Raw genomic sequence first — 18965 nt, 5'->3', positions numbered from 1 at the left:
TTGACGTGAAAGATAAGTGTTGAAGTAATTCATTTTATGGCTCTGCTGTAAATCTGAAGTGATGCAATCGTGAGAATCTGCTACTACTCAAAATGAGAGGTCTAGGGAAGAAAATATGAAGTAAAGATTTTCCTCCATTCCTTTGTGAACCATAAAAACAATGAGTTCATATCGCAAGTCAGTATCTGTCAGGAGAATGATAACAAACATCCCTTAGCTATTATATAATGGCTACATTACTGTCCTCATAACCTAGTAATCCACTATCAAACTTGCTTATTGAGTTATTTAATTTACATGCAACAGCTTTTATTGTACTAGTAGCACAAATGACATAGCATTTAGCATCATAGTCAATATTTGCATATTACCACAAGACCCACAATATTTTGGTAGAACTATTCCATATTACCATATTGTCCTCTAAGCTATAGCCTCTGCTCTAGGGCCCTCCATTGTGGGGGCGTTTGAATGTTTACTGTCAGCCATACATACTCAGCCTTTGCTGAGACCTAGCACCTGTTGCGTGGAAATCACATGCCAGAGTGGAAACCGTTGAAAAACGAGGTCAGTATGAACGCTGAAATACCATGACTGTGAGCTGAGCGTGAGGAAGCCAGGGAGGTTCACAGCGGAGAGGTCTTTGAAGAAGATGCTCGCAACATCTGCATTACATGTGACGTGTCTAGTCTTGTAATTATGCATGTAAAGGATGAGCCAGTAGCTGCTGGCCGCTCAACTGGCCTTGTAATAAGCTCCACGTTGCAGGGTTGTAATTTTGATGTTGGGTTTGTTGGTTGATGATATACAGCATATGGGAATATCCTTTTATTTAGGCTTTTATCACAGATGCATTGATCTTTGGGTTATTTTTAGTCATAAAAAGGTTGTCGTTTTCACATCTGCTTTTCTAATTGATTGATTATGAAATGAGGATGGAATCCTAGTATCAATAGTCAGCGTTAACAATTTAAAGTAAATCGTATGCTGACATACTGTATATGAACTTCCTCTGTTGCGGCTTTATTTATTACTCTCTCTGAAATCTGGTACAGATAAGACCGTGTAATTATGGTGCAGTTTGGAGTCCTATACTGTCGTTTCTCGTCCTCCATTTCTTTCTGCTTGTTTCTCCTATTGCTCCGACTGCCCAGTTGCCAGGAACAACAATACAAACAACAGCGACTGTTTATTTTACTGTTGAACTGTGTGCGCATGTACTGTAATTGCAGGAATGGAGGAAGCTTCCTGCAAGAAGGCTGCATTCGTGAACTCATACCAGGACAACGTGGATGGCTTCACTGTCGTCCAAGGCCCTGCTGCACGAATCCAACCCAAGAGAGTCCCTGAAGACTTCTACTCCTGTGAGTTTTTGTTGATGATAACGTGTCACTTCCAACTGTCTTCCTGCCCTTACATTGCAATGCCATCCAGTGTTACAGCTGGTTCCAATTTGCTTCCTTCCACTTGGCCCTTCCACTTTGTCCTTTGCATTATTATATACAGCCAGAAATAACTTTGGGATATTAGAGCGGCGGTAACTCACGGGCATTTCAATCAGAAATTACTTTCCTGAATTAGATTTTTCGTTCGTACGCCCCCCCCCCCAAGGCAATTCCAATTATCCCAGAGACTGCTCCAAGACAGCCGGTGGAGACGAGGTAGTCCGACTCTCATACCACCCACAGCTTCCGGGTATAGTAACCATAAAAGTGTTAAACAAATCAAAATACACTGCACAAAAAAATAAAGGGAACACTTAAACAACACAATGTAACTCCAAGTCAGTCACACTTCTGTGAAATCAAACTGTCCACTTAGGAAGCAACACTGATTGACAATAAATTTCACTTGCTGTTGTGCAAATGGAATAGACAACAGGTGGAAATTATAGGCAATTAGCAAGACACCCCCAATAAAGGAGTGGTTCTGCAGGTGGGGACCACAGACCACTTCTCAGTTCCTATGCTTCCTGGCTGATGTTTTGGTCACTGGCGGTGCTTTCACTCTAGTGGTAGCATGAGACGGAGTCTACAACCCACACAAGTGGCTCAGGTAGTGCAGCTCATCCAGGATGGCACATCAATGCGAGCTGTAGCAAGAAGGTTAGCTGTGTCTGTCAGCGTAGTGTCCAGAGCATGGAGGCGCTACCAGGAGACAGGCCAGTACATCAGGAGACGTGGAGGAGGCCGTAGGAGGGCAACAACCCAGCAGCAGGACCGCTACCTCCGCCTTTGTGCAAGGAGGAACAGGAGAAGCACTGCCAGAGCCCTGCAAAATGACCTCCAGCAGGCCACAAATGTGCATGTGTCTGCTCAAACGGTCAGAAACAGACTCCATGAGAGTGGTATGAGGGCCCGACGTCCACAGGTGGGGGTTGTGCTTACAGCCCAACACCGTGCAGGACATTTGGCATTTGCCAGAGAACACCAAGATTGGCAAATTCGCCACTGGCGCCCTGTGCTCTTCACAGATGAAAGCAGGTTCACACTGAGCACGTGACAGAGTCTGGAGACGCCGTGGAGAATGTTCTGCTGCCTGCAACATCCTCCAGCATGACCGGTTTGGCGGTGGGTCAGTCATGGTGTGGGGTGGCATTTCTTTGGGGGGCCGCACAGCCCTCCATGTGCTCACCAGAGGTAGCCTGACTGCCATTAGGTACCGAGATGAGATCCTCAGACCCCTTGTGAGACCATATGCTGGTGCGGTTGGCCCTGGGTTCCTCCTAATGCAAGACAATGCTAGACCTCATGTGGCTGGAGTGTGTCAGCAGTTCCTGCAAGAGGAAGGCATTGATGCTATGGACTGGCCCGCCCGTCCCCCAGACCTGAATCCAATTGAGTACATCTGGGACATCATGTCTCGCTCCATCCACCAACGCCACGTTGCACCACAGACTGTCCAGGAGTTGGCGGATGCTTTAGTCCAGGTCTGGGAGGAGATCCCTCAGGAGACCATCCGCCACCTCATCAGGAGCACGCCCAGGCGTTGTAGGGAGGTCATACAGGCACGTGGGGGCCACACACACTACTGAGCCTCATTTTGACTTGTTTTATGGACATTACATCAAAGTTGGATCAGCCTGTAGTGTGGTTTTCCACTTTTAATTTTGAGTGTGACTCCAAATCCAGACCTCCATGGGTTGATAAATTGGATTTCCATTAATTATTTTTGTGTGATTTTGTTGTCAGCACATTCAACTATGTAAAGAAAAAAGTATTTAATAAGATTATTTCTTTCATTCAGATCTAGGATGTGTTGTTTAAGTGTTCCCTTTATTTTTTTGAGCAGTATATATTTTTTATCGTTGAGATTCTTCAAAGTAGCCACCCTTTGCCTTGATGACAGCTTTGCACACCCTTGGTATTCTCTCAACCAGCATCAAGGAGTAGTCACCTGGAATGAATTTCAATTAACAGGTGTGCCTTAAGTTAATTTGTGAAAATTACTTTCTTCTTAATGCGTTTGAGCCAATCAGTTGTGGTGTGACAAGGTAGGGGTGGTATACAGAAGATATCCCTATTTGGTAAAAGACCAAATCCATATTATGGCAAGAACAGCTCAAATAAGCAAAGAGAAACGACATTCCATCATTACTCTAAGACATGAAGGTCAATCAATCGGGAACATTTCAAGAACTTTGAAAGTTTCTTCAAGTGCAGTCGCAAAATCCATCAAGCACTATGATGAAACTGGCTCTCATGAGGACCGCCACAGGAAATGAAGACCCAGAGGTATGTTGCAGAGGATAAATTCATTATAGTTACTAGCCTTAGAAATTGCAGCCCAAATAAATGCTTCAGGGTTCAAGTAATCGACACATCTCAACATCAACTGTTCAGAGAAGTCTGCGTGAATCAGGCCTTCATGGTCGAATTGCTGCAAAGAAACCACACCAATAATAAGAAGAGACTTGCTTGGGCCAAGAAACAGACCGGTGGAAATCTGTCCTTTTGGTCTGATGAGTCCAAATTTGCGATTTTTGGTTCCAACTGCTGTGTCTTTGTGAGATGCAGAGTAGGTGAACGGATGATCTCCGCATGTGTGGTTCCCACCGTGAAGCATAGAGGTGTGATTGTGTGGGGGTGCTTTGTTGGTGACACTTTCTGTGATTTTAGTTAGAATTCAAGGCACACTTAACCAGCATGGCTACCACAGCATTCTGCAGCGATACGCCATCCCATCTGGTTTGCGCTATCATTTGTTTTTCAACAGGACAATGACCCAAAACACACCTACAGGCTGTGTAAAGGCTATTTGACCAAGAAGGAGAGTGATGGAGTGCCTAATCAGATGACCTGGCCTCCACAATCACCCGACCTCAACCCAAATTGAGATGATTTAGGATGAGTTGGACCGCAGAGTGAAGGAAAAGCAGCCAACAAGTGCTCAGCATATGTGGGAACTCTTTCAAGACTGTTGGAATAGCATTCCAGGTGAAGAGAATGTCAAGTGTGCAAAGCTGTCATCAAGGCAAAAGGTGGTTTCTTTGAAGAATCCCAAAAATTAAATATATTTTAATAGTTGAAACACTTTTTGGTTACTACTCATTCAAGGATTTCTTTATTTTTGCTATTTTCTACAATGTAAAATAATAGTGAAGACATCAAAACTATGAAATAACACATATGGAAATATGTGTTATTTCATAGTTTTGATGTCTTCACTATTATTTTACATTGTAGAAAATAGCTAAAATAAAGAAATTCTTGAATGAGTAGGTGTCAACTTTTGACTGGTACTGTATGTGGCAGGGACTCTAGACAATCGCGGATTATAAAGGGGAAAACCCGCCACATCGCGGACACTGACATCTTCATCCCAGACAAGCTAAACCCCTCCTTTGCCCGCTTCGAAGGAAATACAGTGCCGCCGATACAGGCCACCACCCTTCTCGTGGATTGTGAGTTCTCGTTCTCTGTGCTGACGTGAGTGAAACATTTAAGCGTGTTAACTCTTAAAAGGCTGAAGGCCTCCCTATTAGGATTGGGCGGTATCCAGATTTTCATATTGTCATACCGTCCTTCTCTCACCCCAGGATATATGATATTACTTGTTTAGTACACAAGGGGGTGCCAAATATAGCAAAAAAGCCCATTACCAGAATGCGGACAAAATTAGCACAATTAATAGCGAATTTCCATGGTGGCTGCTAGCTAAATATGCTAATGAGCGTAAACAAAAATAAACAAATTGCAAAGATGGGCAATCCAGCTGATTAAAGTTATACATACACTACCGGTCAAAAGTTTTAGAACATCCAGTGGCTATTTCCAAATACCCTAGGATACAGCTCAACCCAAATCCCTAGCCGTGTCCTCAGAGCATGTGCAGACCAGCTGGCTGGAGTGTTTACGGACATATTCAATCTCTCCCTATACCAGTCTGTTGTCCCCACTTGCTTCAAGATGTCCGCCATTTTCCTGTACCCAAGAAACGAAGGTAACTGAACTAAATGACTATTGCCCCGTAGTACTCACTTCTGTCATGAAGTGCTTTAAGAGGCTAGTTAAGGATCATATCACCTCCACCTTATCCAACAACCTAGACCCACTGCAATTTGCATACCGCCCAAATAGATCCATGGACAACGCCATCGCACTGCCCTATCCTATCTGGACAAGAGGAATTCCTATATAAGAATGCTGTTCATTGACTACAGCTCAGTCTTCAACACCATAGTACCCTTTAAGCTCTGGGCCTTGTGTTGGAACCCCGCCCTGTACAACTGGGTCCTGGACTTCCTGACAGGCCGCCCCCATTTGGTGAGGTAGGAAACAACACCTCCACTGTGCTGATCCTCAACACAGGGGCCCCATAAGGGTGCGTACTCATCCCCCCTCCTGTACTCCCTGTTCACCCATGACTGCGTGGCCATGCACGTCTTTAACTCAATCATCAAGTTTGCAGACGACACAACTGTGGTAGGCCTGATTACCATCAATGACGAGACAGCCTACAGGGAGGAGGTGAGGGCCCTGGTGGAGTGGCCCAGGAAAATAACCTCAACGTCAGCAAAATAAAGGAGCTGATTGTGGACTTCAGGAGACAGCAGAGGGAGCACGCCCCCATTCACAACGACGGGCCGCAGTGGAGAAGGTGAAAAGCTTAAAGTTCTTTCGCATACACATCACTCACAATCTAAAATGGTCCACCCACACAGACAAGTGTGGCGGCTCAGGAGGCTAAGGAAAGTGGCTTGGCCCCTAAGACCCTCACAAACTTGTACAGATTGAGAGCATCCTGTCGGGCTGTATCACCGCCTGGTACGGCAACTGCACCATCCGCAACCGTGTGGTCTGCCCAACACATCGCCGGGGGCACACTGCTTGCCCTCTAGGACATATACAACACCCAGTGTTACAGGAAGGCCAAGAAGATCATCAAGGACCTCAGCCACACACGCCTTGGCCTGTTCACCCCGCTAGGTCAGTACAGGTGCATCAAAGCTGGGACAGAAGCTGTTTTTCAGTCTCTCGATCTCAAGGCCATCAAACTGATAAATAGTCACCACACCCACAAACCAACTGCTAAATAGGTGTATGCGACCAATAACATTTTATGTTTGCAGATCTGTAAGTCATTTTAAATCTCTCGGTCTAAAAATGTAAATCTTTCTCTGTTTGAGCGGAGATGAAATCCACTTAGTGAAAACTAAGACACTCAGACCTTCCAGAGCTGCAAACATAAGAACGTTGGGGCCAAGGGGAAGGCATAAAAAAAATTTGGGGACGGGGAATGACCCTTGGGTTAACAACCGTGTCTGTTTTTATTCCCCCAGTTGACTATGAAGGCCTGGTGAAGAATCTGTCGGTATGTGAAGTATTCGTGCCCCATTGATTTCTGTTCATAAAATGAATTGAAAATGATCTGCTTGCCTTACCTCATGTCAGACAGGCCTCTCCCTCTGCTCCTTCATTGACTCTCCACTCTCCTCTTGCTGTGCATTTTGAAGTGCAGGATCCCTGACCAGCCCATGAGGCCCTACCTGAAAGAGCACCTCCCCAAACGGATGCACTTCGCTAACAACGTGCGCATCGAGAGGGCCCATCTCTACATGAAGCCTGGTTGGCAGGCAGCACTGTATGCCACAATCCAGCTATATTTTTTTTGTTTATCTTTGTCTTTCTCTGAAGTCTATGCCTGATTCTCCCAAATCCCCTACCCCGATATAATGTATTATATCATAATCTATATGAAACGTGTTATGTTTTCTTAAACAGGACATTTGGAGTGATCACAGAACCTTAACTGCACTTTTGGCTTTAGTCTGGCATTAAGCCACAGTAACTGTTACTGTTCACTAACCTAAGTAAATAAGTACCCTTTCAAAGTTACTTGAGTTAGCCTACTCATCACGGCTCAATTTAATCAGTACTGATTAGAACTACTTGTGTCCTTCACTTTAAACGTTGTGCCAACATGCACTTTACCCTACATGCACTTTGAAAGTAGTTACAGGTACTTGCAAAATATCATCCCACTTTATATTTCATTCTTGTTAGGTTCAACTGTCTGTTGCAAAGAGACAATATTCTACAAGATGACTTGGAAACAATGACCCCTGAAATTTTCAACAGCTGCCACAAATTATAAGTGATAGCTTATCTTATCTTAACAGAATGCTTATTAACATACCAGAAATTAGATGTGGGCAAAGTGGTTGCCATGGACACATGATTTGTTTTTTGCCAATGTTTGGGCAGTATTTAGGGATTTCTGAAATGGGAACGGAAAGCTTTTTCCTGTTGATCAGGTTGCCACAACTGAGGATGTGAGAGGCTATTTTAGTTTGGTTAGTTTATACAGTTGTCCAATTGATAATCCCTCAATTTGAGTGTTGTATACACACTGTATGGCAGATGTACACTGAGTGTACAGAACACCTGCTCTTTCCATGACATACAGTGCCTTGCAAAAGTATTCATCCCCCTTGGAGTTTTTCCTATTTTGTTGCATTACAACCTGTAATTTAAATAGATTTTTATTTGGATTTCATGTAATGGACATACCGGTACACAAAATAGTCCAAGTTGGTGAAGTGAAATGAAAAAAATTACTTATTAAAAAAAATACAAAATGGAAAAGTGGTGCGTGCATATGTATTCACCCCCTTTGCTATGAAGCCCCTAAATAAGATCTGGTGCAACCAATTACCTTCAGAAGTCACAGAATTAGTTAGATTGCACACAGGTGGACTTTAAGTGTCACATGATCTCAGTGTATATATTTACACAACTGTTCTGAAAGGCCCCAGAGTCTGCAACACCACTAAGCAAGGGGCAACACCAAGCAAGCGGCACCATGAAGACAAAGGAGCTCTCCAAATAGGTCAGGGACAAAGTTGTGGAGAAGTACAGATCAAGTTTGGGTTATAAAAAAATATCTGAAACTTTGAACATCCCAAGTAGTACCATTTAAATCCATTATTAAAAAATGGAAAGAATATGGCACCATAACAAAAGAGGGGGCCGCCCACCAAAACGCAAGGACCAGGCACGGAGGGCATTAATCAGAGAGGCAACAAAGAGACCAAAGATAACCCTGAAGGAACTGCAAAGCTCCACAGCGGAGATTGGAGTATCTGTCCATAGGACCACTTTAAGCCGTACACTCCACAGAGCTGGGATTTACGGAAGAGTGGCCAGGAAAAAAAGCCATTGCTTAAAGAAAAAAATAAGCAAACATGTTTGGTGTTCACCAAAAGGCATGTGGGAGACTCCACAAACATATGGAAGAAGGTACTCTGGTCAGATGAGACTAAAATTTAGCTTTTTGGCCATCAAGGAAAACGCTATGTCTGGCGCAAACCCAACACCTCTCATTACCCCGAGAACCTCATCCCCACAGTGACGCAAGGTGGTGGCAGCATCATGTTGTGGGGATGTTTTTCAACGGCAGGGACTGGGAAACTGGTCAGAATTGAAGGAATGATGGATGGTGCTAAATACAGGGAAATTCTTGAGGGAAACCTGTTTCAGTCTTCCAGAGATTTGAGACTGAGATGGAGGTTCACCTTCCAGCAGGACAATGACCCTAAGCATACTGCTAAAGCAACACTCGAGTGGTTTAAGGGGAAACATTTAAATGTCTTGGAATGGCCTAGTCAAAGCCCAGACCTCAAGCCAATTGAGTATCTGTGGTATGACTTAGATTGCTGTACATGCGGAACCCATCCAACTTGAAGGAGCTGGAGCAGTTTTTCCTTGAAGAATGGGCAAAAATCCCAGTGGCTAGATGTGCCAAGCTTATAGAGACATACCCCAAGGGACTTGCAGATGTAATTGCTGCAGAAGGTGGCTCTACAAAGTATTGACTTTGGGGGGGTGAATAGTTATGCACGCTCAAGTTTTCTGGGTTTCTTTTGTCTTATTTCTTGTTAGTTTCACAATAAAAACTATTTTGCATCTTCAAAGTGGTAGGCATGTTATGTAAATCAAATGAGGTTGTAAGGCAACAAAATAGGAAAAATGCCAAGGGGGTGAATACTTTCGCAAGCTGTAGACTGTAGACTGACCAGGTGAAAACTATGATTCTTGCTACCATGTTGTTGTCATGTGTTGCTGCCATGCTATGTTGTCGTCTTAGGTCTCTCTTTATGTAGTGTTGTCTCGTCGTGATGTTTTTTTTCCCCCTATATTTTTATTTAATTTATTTTTAATCCCAGTCCCATCCCCGCAGGAGGCCTTTTGGTAGGCCGCCATTGTAAATAAGAATTTGTTCTTAATTGACTTAAATAAAGGTTAAATATATATTTTTTATGATCCCTTATTGATGTCACTTGTTAAATCCATTCAATCGGTTTAGATGAAGGGGAGGAGACGGGTTAAAGAAGGATTTTTAAGCCTCGAGACTCTTGAGACATGGATTGTGTATGTGTGCTATTCAGAGGGTGAATGGGCAAGACAAAATATTTAAGTGCCTTTGAACGGTGTATGGTAGTAGGTGCCAGGCGCACTGGTTTGAGTGTGTCAAGAACTGCAACGCTACTGGGTTTTTCACACTCAAGTTTACTGGGTGTATCAGGAATGGTCCACCACCCAAAGGACATCCAGCCAACTTGACACAACTGTGGGAAGCATTGGAGTCAACATGGTCCAGCATCCCTGTGGAACGCTTTCAACACCTTGTAGAGTCCATGCCCCGATGATTTATTATATATTTTTTTTTTATTTAACCTTTTATTTAACTAGGCAAGTCGGTTAAGAACAAATTCTTATTTACAATGACAGCCTAGGAACAGTGGGTTAACGGCCTTGTTCAGGGGCAGAACGACAGATTTTTACCTTGTCAGCTCGGGGATTCGATCTAGCAACCTTTCATTACTGACCTAATGCTCTAACCACTAGGCTACCTGCCGAATTGAGGCTGTTCTGAGGGCAAAAGAGGGGGTGCAACTCAATATTAGGAAGGTGTTCCTAATGTTTTTTACACTCCATGTATAACTCTGTGGAGGTGTATGTCCTTTCTATGAATTGAATAATGGTTTTTCATCTCTTCCTCCACAGCCAGCCTAAAGAAATCAAGTACTGCAGTGGTGGATTCCACGGCTCGGATAATGTCTTCAAAAACATGCAGGTCAGGGCAGGGGAGAAGGATGCATGTATGTCAGCTGATACAGTGTGAAATTACAGCAGTGAATTGAAAACTTAGCGTTTTTGCCTTAGTATACACACCTGGTTTAAATCGGCAAAGCTTGCTGATGAGTTGCTCATTTGAATCAGCTGTGTAGTGCTATGGCAAAAACAGAAATCTGTGCCCCTTTGGATCCCCAGGACCAGGATTAATTAACACTGCATTGCAGTATGGACACTTAGCCATGTACACACCCAGGTAAACCCATCATAAAATCCTGTCTCTAACTATAAAACAGCTATGCTACTATGGTGAATTCACATTCAACTTTAAGGGAGCACAAGGAGCTTAGCTACACAACACGATCCACGCAATTTTTATTTGGACGTGTCAAGGTTCTATGATGAAAGTACTACAGAGGTAGCCTAGCCTGGTCCCATATATATTTGTGCTGTCTTGCCAACTTCTATGGTCATTATCATGCCAAATGTTCCAAACAGATCTGGGACCAGGCTACTACTGAGGAGCCTGGTCCCAGCTATTGTTGCTGAACCCAGGGGGATACATACAGTTGAAGTCAGAAGTCAGAAGTTTACATACACTTAGGTTGGAGTCATTAAAACTCATTTTTCAACCACTCCACAAATGTCTTGTTAACAAACTATAGTCTTGGCAAGTCGGTTAGGACATCTACTTTGTGCGACACAAGTCATTTTTCCAACAATTGTTTACAGACAGATTATTTCACTTATAATTCACTGTATCACAATTCGTGGGTCAGAAGTTTACATACACTAAGTTGACCTTGGCTTTAAACAGCTTGGAAAATTCCAGAAAATTATGTCATGGCTTTAGAAGCTTCTGATAGGCTAATTGACATAATTTGAGTCAATTGGAGGTGTACCTGTGGATGTATTTCAAGGCCTACCTTCACACTTAGTGACTCTTTCCTTGACATTGTGGGAAAATCTAAAGAAATCAGCAAAGACTTCAGAAAAAATATTGTAGACCTTCACAAGTCTGGTTCCAAACGCCTGAAGGTACCACGTTCATCTGTACAAACAATAGTACACAAGTATAAACACCATGGGAGGATGCATCCGTCATACCACTCAGGAAGGAGACGCGTTCTGTCCCAGAACAACAGCAAAGGACCTTGTGAAGATGCTGGAAGAAACAGGTACAAAGTATCTATAGCCATAGTAAAACGAGTATATCGACATAACCTGAAAGGCCGCTCAGCAAGGAAGAAGAAAACCGCCATAAAAAAGCCAGACTATGGTTTGCAACAGCACATGGGGACAAAGATGGTACTTTTTGGAGAAATGTCCTCTGGTCTGAAAAAAATAGAACAGTTTGGCCATAAAGACCATCGTTAGGTTTGGAGGAAAAAGGGGGAGGCTTGCAAGCCGAAGAACACCATCCCAACCGTGAAGCACGGGAGTGGCAGCATCATGTTGCTGTGCTTTGCTGCAGGAGGGACTGGTGCACTTCACAAAATAGATGGCATCATGAGGAAAGAAAGTTATGTGGATATATTCAAGCAACATCTCAAGACATCAGTCAGGAAGTTAAAGCTCGTTAGCAAATGGGTCTTCCAAAGTTGTGGCAAAATGGATTAAGGACAACAAAGTCAAGGTATTGGAGTGGCCATCACAAATCCCTGACATCAAACCTATAGAAAACTTGTGGGCAGAACTGAAAAAGCATGTGCGAGCAATGAGGCCTACAAACCAGAATCGGTTACACCAGCTCTGTCAGGAGGAATGGGCCAAAATTCACCCAACTTATTATGGAAGGCTACCCAAAACGTTTGACCCAAGTTAAAGGCAATGCTACCAAATACAAATTGAGTATGTAAACTTCTGACCCGCTGGGAATGTGATGAAAGAAATAAATAATTCTCTACTATTATTCTGACATTTCACATTCTTAAAATAAAGTGGTGAACCTAACTGACCTAAGACAGGGACTTTTTACTAGGATTAAATGTCAGGAATTGTGAAAACTGAGTTTAAATGTATTTGGCTAAGGTGTATGTAAACTTCGGACTTCAACTGTACAGTGAGGGGAAAAAAGTATTTGATCCCCTGCTGATTTTGTACGTTTGCCCACAAAGAAATGATCAGTCTATAATTATAATGGTAGGTTTATTTGAACAGTGAGAGAAAGAATAACGACAAAAAAATCCAGAACAACGCATGTCAAAACTGTTATAAATTGATTTGCATTTTAATGAGGGAAATAAGTATTTGACCCCTCTGCAAAACATGACTTAGTACTTGGTGGCAAAACCCTTGTTGGCAATCACAGAGGTCAGACGTTTCTTGTAGTTGGCCACCAGGTTTGCACACTTCTCAGGAGGGATTTTGGTCCCACTCCTCTTTGCAGATCTTCTACAAGTCATTAAGCTCTTCTTGAGCTCAAAGGGGAATGGAATGGTCATGACCTCATAATCAGGGAATAGGAATACATTTAGCACTACATTCCATTACAGCTGTGCCATCGAGGTTTGGGCACGAGTTTCTCTATGAAGTTAAACTCCGACATCTCAAAATTCATAAAGTCAAACACAGACAGCGCATCTCACCCACTTGACACCTCAAAGTAGCCCCAAAAACATTCCTGAATAAAGCCCTGATCATTCACATACCTGACAATGACTGTCAACTGCAAGCAGACTGGTGGCACCATAGGTCCCAGAGTGGTGGGGAAATTTTTACCCCCTGGGGCCTGGAGTTTTTTCCTTATGTTAACCTAACTAGGAAAACTCTGGACCCTATAAGGTACGACAGTGATTCATCAATTGTAAAAAGGTTTTATATGGGCTATGATGGGACCGGTTTTTCCTAATCAGGTCACATGGTTTAAAAGAACTCCTGGCACTGGGGGGGATGAACCCATTCAAACTGCAGCTACCTTTATATTTGTTCATATTCATTATATTTAGACTAGATTAAGAGGGGAGATTTCCTCTACTCTGACACAGAGACAACAACTGATAGACAATAGAACTCACAGGGCTGAGCTTGCTTTATGCATGTTTGCATCATGCAGGCCTATACAACTGTAAGCCTTATAAAATATTAACTCACATCTGTCACCACTATTATGTTGATTGATTAATTCCAGTTAATCATTTTGGATTGAAAATGTATAGGCAGCCTAGTGTAACCGATGTGAAATGGCTAGTTAGTTAGCGGTTGTGCGGCGCTAATAGCATTTCAATCAGTGACGTCACTGGCTCTGAGACTTGAAGTAGGGCGTGGCAAGGGCCGCGGCTTTTGTGGCGCGATGGGTAACGATGCTTCGTGGGTGTCAGTTGTTGATGTGTGCGAAGGGTCCCTGGTTCGAGCCCAGGTTGGGGCGAAGAGAGGGACGGAACCTACACTGTTACACTAGCTAGCCCAATTTAGAATATAATCAACATTTGATCACATTCACATTTTCTCCTGACACACAAATTGACTAAGTACATAACGTTACCAATTAGTTGCCCTGACCAGACGGACAGGGTGCATAGGCTGTATGCAGCTGCTCTTATTAGTAACCAACAGTTGATCAGACTGAAAAATAGTATTGTTTTCATCCCATACAGCATGTCAGATTTCTAATGTTTAGGTGTAGCCTAGGCTGATGCAACATTTGTCATGAGTATTTGCTTGTGTCTGTCCGGAGTGATTGTGTTATCTTCGCAAAATAAATACCGGAGGAAAGTGGAAAGCCTACTTGAGCGCATGCGAAAAAATGCGCTGCGTCAACTTCTCTCTTTAATCTAATTTTTAATGGATGGTGCGATTGTAGCTATCAAATCATTCGGAATTATTTTTTCGACATCCTATAAAAGACAATCAAAAGTTCAATATGTTCAGCAAGTACATTTACATTTACGTCATTTAGCAGACGCTCTTATCCAGAGCGACTTACAAATTGGTGCATTCACCTTATGATATCCAGTAAGGCATCGTAACGTGCATCTACCTCTGCAAGCTGATTGTAATTGCCCTTGTTGGCGGAACTTTCCCCCTCGTCGTGTCCTCTAAAAGCAAGTTCTTGCATGCCCAAAAACGCAGTGGCATTGATAAGCCGCTTCAAAATATCGCTGCTTCTTCTTACTTTCTTGTGTTGCGCAGTTTAAACCAGCAGACCTTCATCATAATTGATGCAGCTTTTTCCCAGAAGCTTGAATCGGATGTGGGCATTTATATGCTCCCTTCTTTTGTTCTGCCGTTTGCTTAACGATCGATGTTCTTCAGGTCACTGTACCCACCTTTCAGGTCACTGTACCCACCTTTCGACCAAGGCGCAGACTATCCAAAAAGCAGGCAAGGCCAGCAATACAGGCGGCTTGATGAAAGGCTCCCTGTTAACCAGCTATACTTTTGATACCAGTTGTTAATGAATGCCCTCACCTTTTCATCCTTCATGAAACTGATCTCAGGCAGAGGTCGACCCTCACTTTTAATTCGCAAATTGTCCGTACACTCCAGAGAATTAACTTTTTTTTTGAACAAAAAGTCTGCAACATTTTCGGCAGCATTGGCGACTCTGGCGGAGAAAACTCTCACACTTGCACTGATAGCTAGGTAGCTACTGAAGTTAGCAAGACACATTTGTAAATTAGAATTTGTTCTTAACTGACTTGCCTAGTTAAATAAACATTTAAATAATTGCACTAACTGGACACAAAAATAAAGAATAATAATATCCCCAAAATGCTAAACTGTCACTCTTCACTCTTAATCTCTGTCCAGCAATGTCACCAAGCTTCTCAACACATAGAACCCCCATAATGCTCTGTGGCACAATCCCAACACAACACATTAGTTCGTTCTCTGATCCTAATTCTATGATTGGATGGAAAACATGTCAGTTCATATTGCAAAAGCTTTGATTGGTTGGAGGATGTCCTCCGGAAGTGGTTATAATTACCATGTATGTCTATAGAAGGGGGTGAAGCCTTTGAGCCTCCTAGGTTTTGTATCGAAGTCAATGTAGCCAGAGGAGGACGGAAGCTAGCTCTCCTCCGTCTAAACCATGGTGCTAGCCCAGACAGTGTTGTTGAAGTTACTGTTTTGCAATGGTCCACTATATTTTAATCAATTATTTGGTGACTTGTAAATATATTTAGTATAGACTGAAGGCTGTAATCGCTGCCAAATGTGCTTCAAAAACGACTTAGTAAATGTTTTTTTATATACATTTGCAAACATAAAGAAACTTGTTGCTTCATTCGTTGAGAGCCCAACGAAAAAAGATACCATGGCCTTTCATAGCAAAGACACACCCCTTTCAGTCTACATGACAAACAACAGATGTATGGAATGGGTCACAATGTTACTAATAATTCACAGCAAACAGTATCTGCTGTAAATGCTGTCCTCATTGTGTAGTCAGGCACACAGACACTAATCACCAATCCATCGTAAATCCACTGTCAGTGTTAAATCTTCCAGAGGCCCACGTTCAGTAGAACACACACATATGAGTGTTCTAACAACGCCTTATTATGTTTCATAAAACAACAATTTGATGCAATTACAGTATTATAACATAATCTTGCAATTTTGCGCTCACATAGAATTGAAAGAAGACCATTTTGTCCTGGTCACCGACAGACGAAATCACTGTACATAAAGCTGAAGGTGTAACAAGTCTGAACACATTTCAATGGCGTCTCTGCGCTCCTCAGTGGATGTTTAGGACAAAATTCGCTGTCAGTTACATTAAATAGTCCAATATTGCACTGTCACTAAGTATGACCATATTTATTATAAGCAATGTGAAATCTTAGTTACTTGTTTATAATTAGATTTTTACTATATTTAGAAAGACTTTTAAGGAAATTCAAGCCCTATTGCCCCACTTTTGTTGAATAGGGAAAAAAATCTTATTTTCATAATATTTGGACTATTTACTTGAGCTTGTGTCCTCGGCAATTTATTATTTTTTAAATCCAGATTGGTGAGTTTCAGACTTTGTAAAACTATGTAACATTACCAGTTATTGTTTATGGCTATCTCATAAATTATTTAGGCGGAAATAAAAATGTAGCACATGCAAAAGGTTAAATTGTGGTTCTTTGGTTCAGCGTTTGTTTTTTTTTTTCGCTATATACATGTTTACTCCACTGTTATGAATAGCATGTGTAAATTATTCTTGTGAAAGTGCATTCATTTTGTATTTTTTTAGACCATTTTCATCGGTTATGGACCAGGGCTGAAATACAAGACTAACGTTGCACCTTTTGAAAACATTGAAGTCTACAACCTCCTGTGTGGTAAGCCTGTTAGTCAATGGATCATTTAACATGGGAGCAGGGGGCAATGTCCTGTTGCATAACTAGAAAAGATTAGCCTGGGTGCCAGTCTGTTTCTGCTCTCTTGCCAACGGAGTAGAACAATATCTAAACATACTGGTAACCAGGATAAGAAAGGTTTGCTTTTCTAAAGTTAAACCATTCCAGCAGCCAATCTGGTTTTACACTCATTATGATGTAATTTCAACCACTTTTATACAGAACTTGGAGTCCACTTTTTTTTATTTCTCAACATTGTGATAAGTTTCAAAGAGGATGTACCAGTTCAGCAGGTACGAGTGCATAGTCCATAGTCCCAACACTACACCTGCCCTCTGCAAGACACACAGCTGTTATGTACAGTTAGCTAACTAAGTTAGAGAAAATACCTTTTCAAGTCTAATCTCTTTTTTCTCCCTCTTTCTCTCTCTGCCTGTCAGATTTGTTGGACATTCCCCCTGCTCCTAACAACGGGACCCACGGTAGTCTGAACCACCTGCTGAAGAACCCTCCCCACCTCCCTGTGTACCCAGATGAGCTCTCCTCTGACTCCACCTGTGAGGCGAGTGGCCCTGCCCCCTCTGACAATCTGGGCTGCAGCTGCAGTGCCCGCACCAAAGCAGAGGTACGACCAGGGAGTACAGTCGGGGGTGGCAATCAAACTCACATCCTCCCTAATGGAGCAGGGCTGGGATGGGAGGGGTCAGAGGGTCTGTCCTGTCATTAATGCTCCAAATCCTCAGTATTAGTCATATTTATCCTCACTTTGTATGATTGATAACCCAGCAGCACTCATTAGGACAGAAGTTGACTAATTGAAACACAGGAGACCCACTAACATGCTGAAAATGCCTGTTTCAGGAGAAGACTATGAACAGGCAACTCATCAAGGCTAATTCCAGTGAGTACACACTGATGTCTATTTTTAATAGCATAATCATGGATCTATTTTGTCATAGATTTCATTTTTAATCAAGCCCTCCCCTCCCTCAGATTCCGGAGCCAAGGCTCTTCACCTACCATATGGAATCCCTCAAGTTCTCCAGGAGAATGCAGACTACTGCGTCCTTCACCACGCCAACTACGTCAACGGTTACAGCAAAGATATTCTCATGCCCTTATGGGTCGCCTATACAATTAACCCACTGGTGAGTCGTTTTCTTCTTGTGTGAGCGACCGGAGTTCATACCAAGGTGTGTGTTAGCCTGCTAAACTAAACCCAAGGTATTAGCTCCGGGGAGCTAATGCAAGTCTTCATCATCTTAACAAATGTTTCCCATCATGCGAGCGTAGTTCTGAACCATCTCTGAACCATTACACTTTCTTTTATGTCTAAAGATAGATAGCGTGTGGTGTTGGAGATGCATTGGCTGTATTTGCTGCTCTCTTGTTAGTGTTTTGGCTAGGACATGAAAGAGGTTGTAAAGCTGTGTATGAAGTGTTGGTGTGAAGTGCTGAGCTGCCGCCCAGACCCTGCTAGCTGGCTGTAGATCTTCTCCACTCGTGCTGGCTTTCACAGCATCTTGTGTTACTCATTATGTGGTGAGAACCTCACCATAAATCAGTACTAAGAGAGCTGATTTTAACGGAGAGAGGACGTCTCTCTATAGTATATATTTTCCTTTAACTATCTCAGGCTTTCGCAACGTCCTCCTTTTATTCCATTTACTTTCTGTCTAAAAGCTAGTAAAAGGAAGGAAACAACTACATGATGTATGTTTTTTTTTAACTAAGCAAGCAGAAAAACACTATCATACACTGAGTATATAAAACATGAATCCTTAAGTCTATTGACGCACCATAAGTAGCATAATAAAAACAATCTCCATCACAATCAATCAGTTTAAGCTAGAGAGATTTTTGCATGGGCTATGTCTCAATCCACTGCATCTGCCTATGTCGGCCTTCCACATCTGTGGTGGAAGATGGCCGAGCTACAGAGGTGTTTATCAGACCATGAGACATCCTGAAAATCGGTCTTCTCAAGAAAACGTCTGTAGCGTCCGAATGATCTACAAACTGTTAAGCCTACTCTATGAAAATGGGAGACTCTTACAAACACGATGGTGTCCTCCGTTTTGCTCTACAACCC

At 42.6% G+C, this 18965-nt stretch overlaps 1 protein-coding gene across 2 annotated transcripts in view; it reads left to right on the top strand.

Annotated features, from left to right (window-relative positions):
* Positions 1–18965, top strand: part of LOC115195902 (ectonucleotide pyrophosphatase/phosphodiesterase family member 1) — a 75881-nt gene that overhangs the window by 42234 nt on the left and 14682 nt on the right. For both annotated transcript variants that reach the window (XM_029756249.1, XM_029756254.1), the window contains exons 13-20: positions 1233–1364; positions 6782–6813; positions 6956–7083; positions 10509–10578; positions 16768–16855; positions 17314–17498; positions 17735–17774; positions 17867–18021. In XM_029756249.1, coding sequence (XP_029612109.1) covers positions 1233–1364; positions 6782–6813; positions 6956–7083; positions 10509–10578; positions 16768–16855; positions 17314–17498; positions 17735–17774; positions 17867–18021 — 830 coding nt within the window. The remainder of the gene's footprint in view (positions 1–1232; positions 1365–6781; positions 6814–6955; positions 7084–10508; positions 10579–16767; positions 16856–17313; positions 17499–17734; positions 17775–17866; positions 18022–18965) is intronic.

Source organism: Salmo trutta, chromosome 1 (assembly GCF_901001165.1).
Source record: "Salmo trutta chromosome 1, fSalTru1.1, whole genome shotgun sequence".
Classification (NCBI taxonomy): domain Eukaryota; kingdom Metazoa; phylum Chordata; class Actinopteri; order Salmoniformes; family Salmonidae; genus Salmo; species Salmo trutta.
Note: the sequence above shows the minus strand (reverse complement) of the source record. Positions and strands in the feature narration are given on the sequence as shown.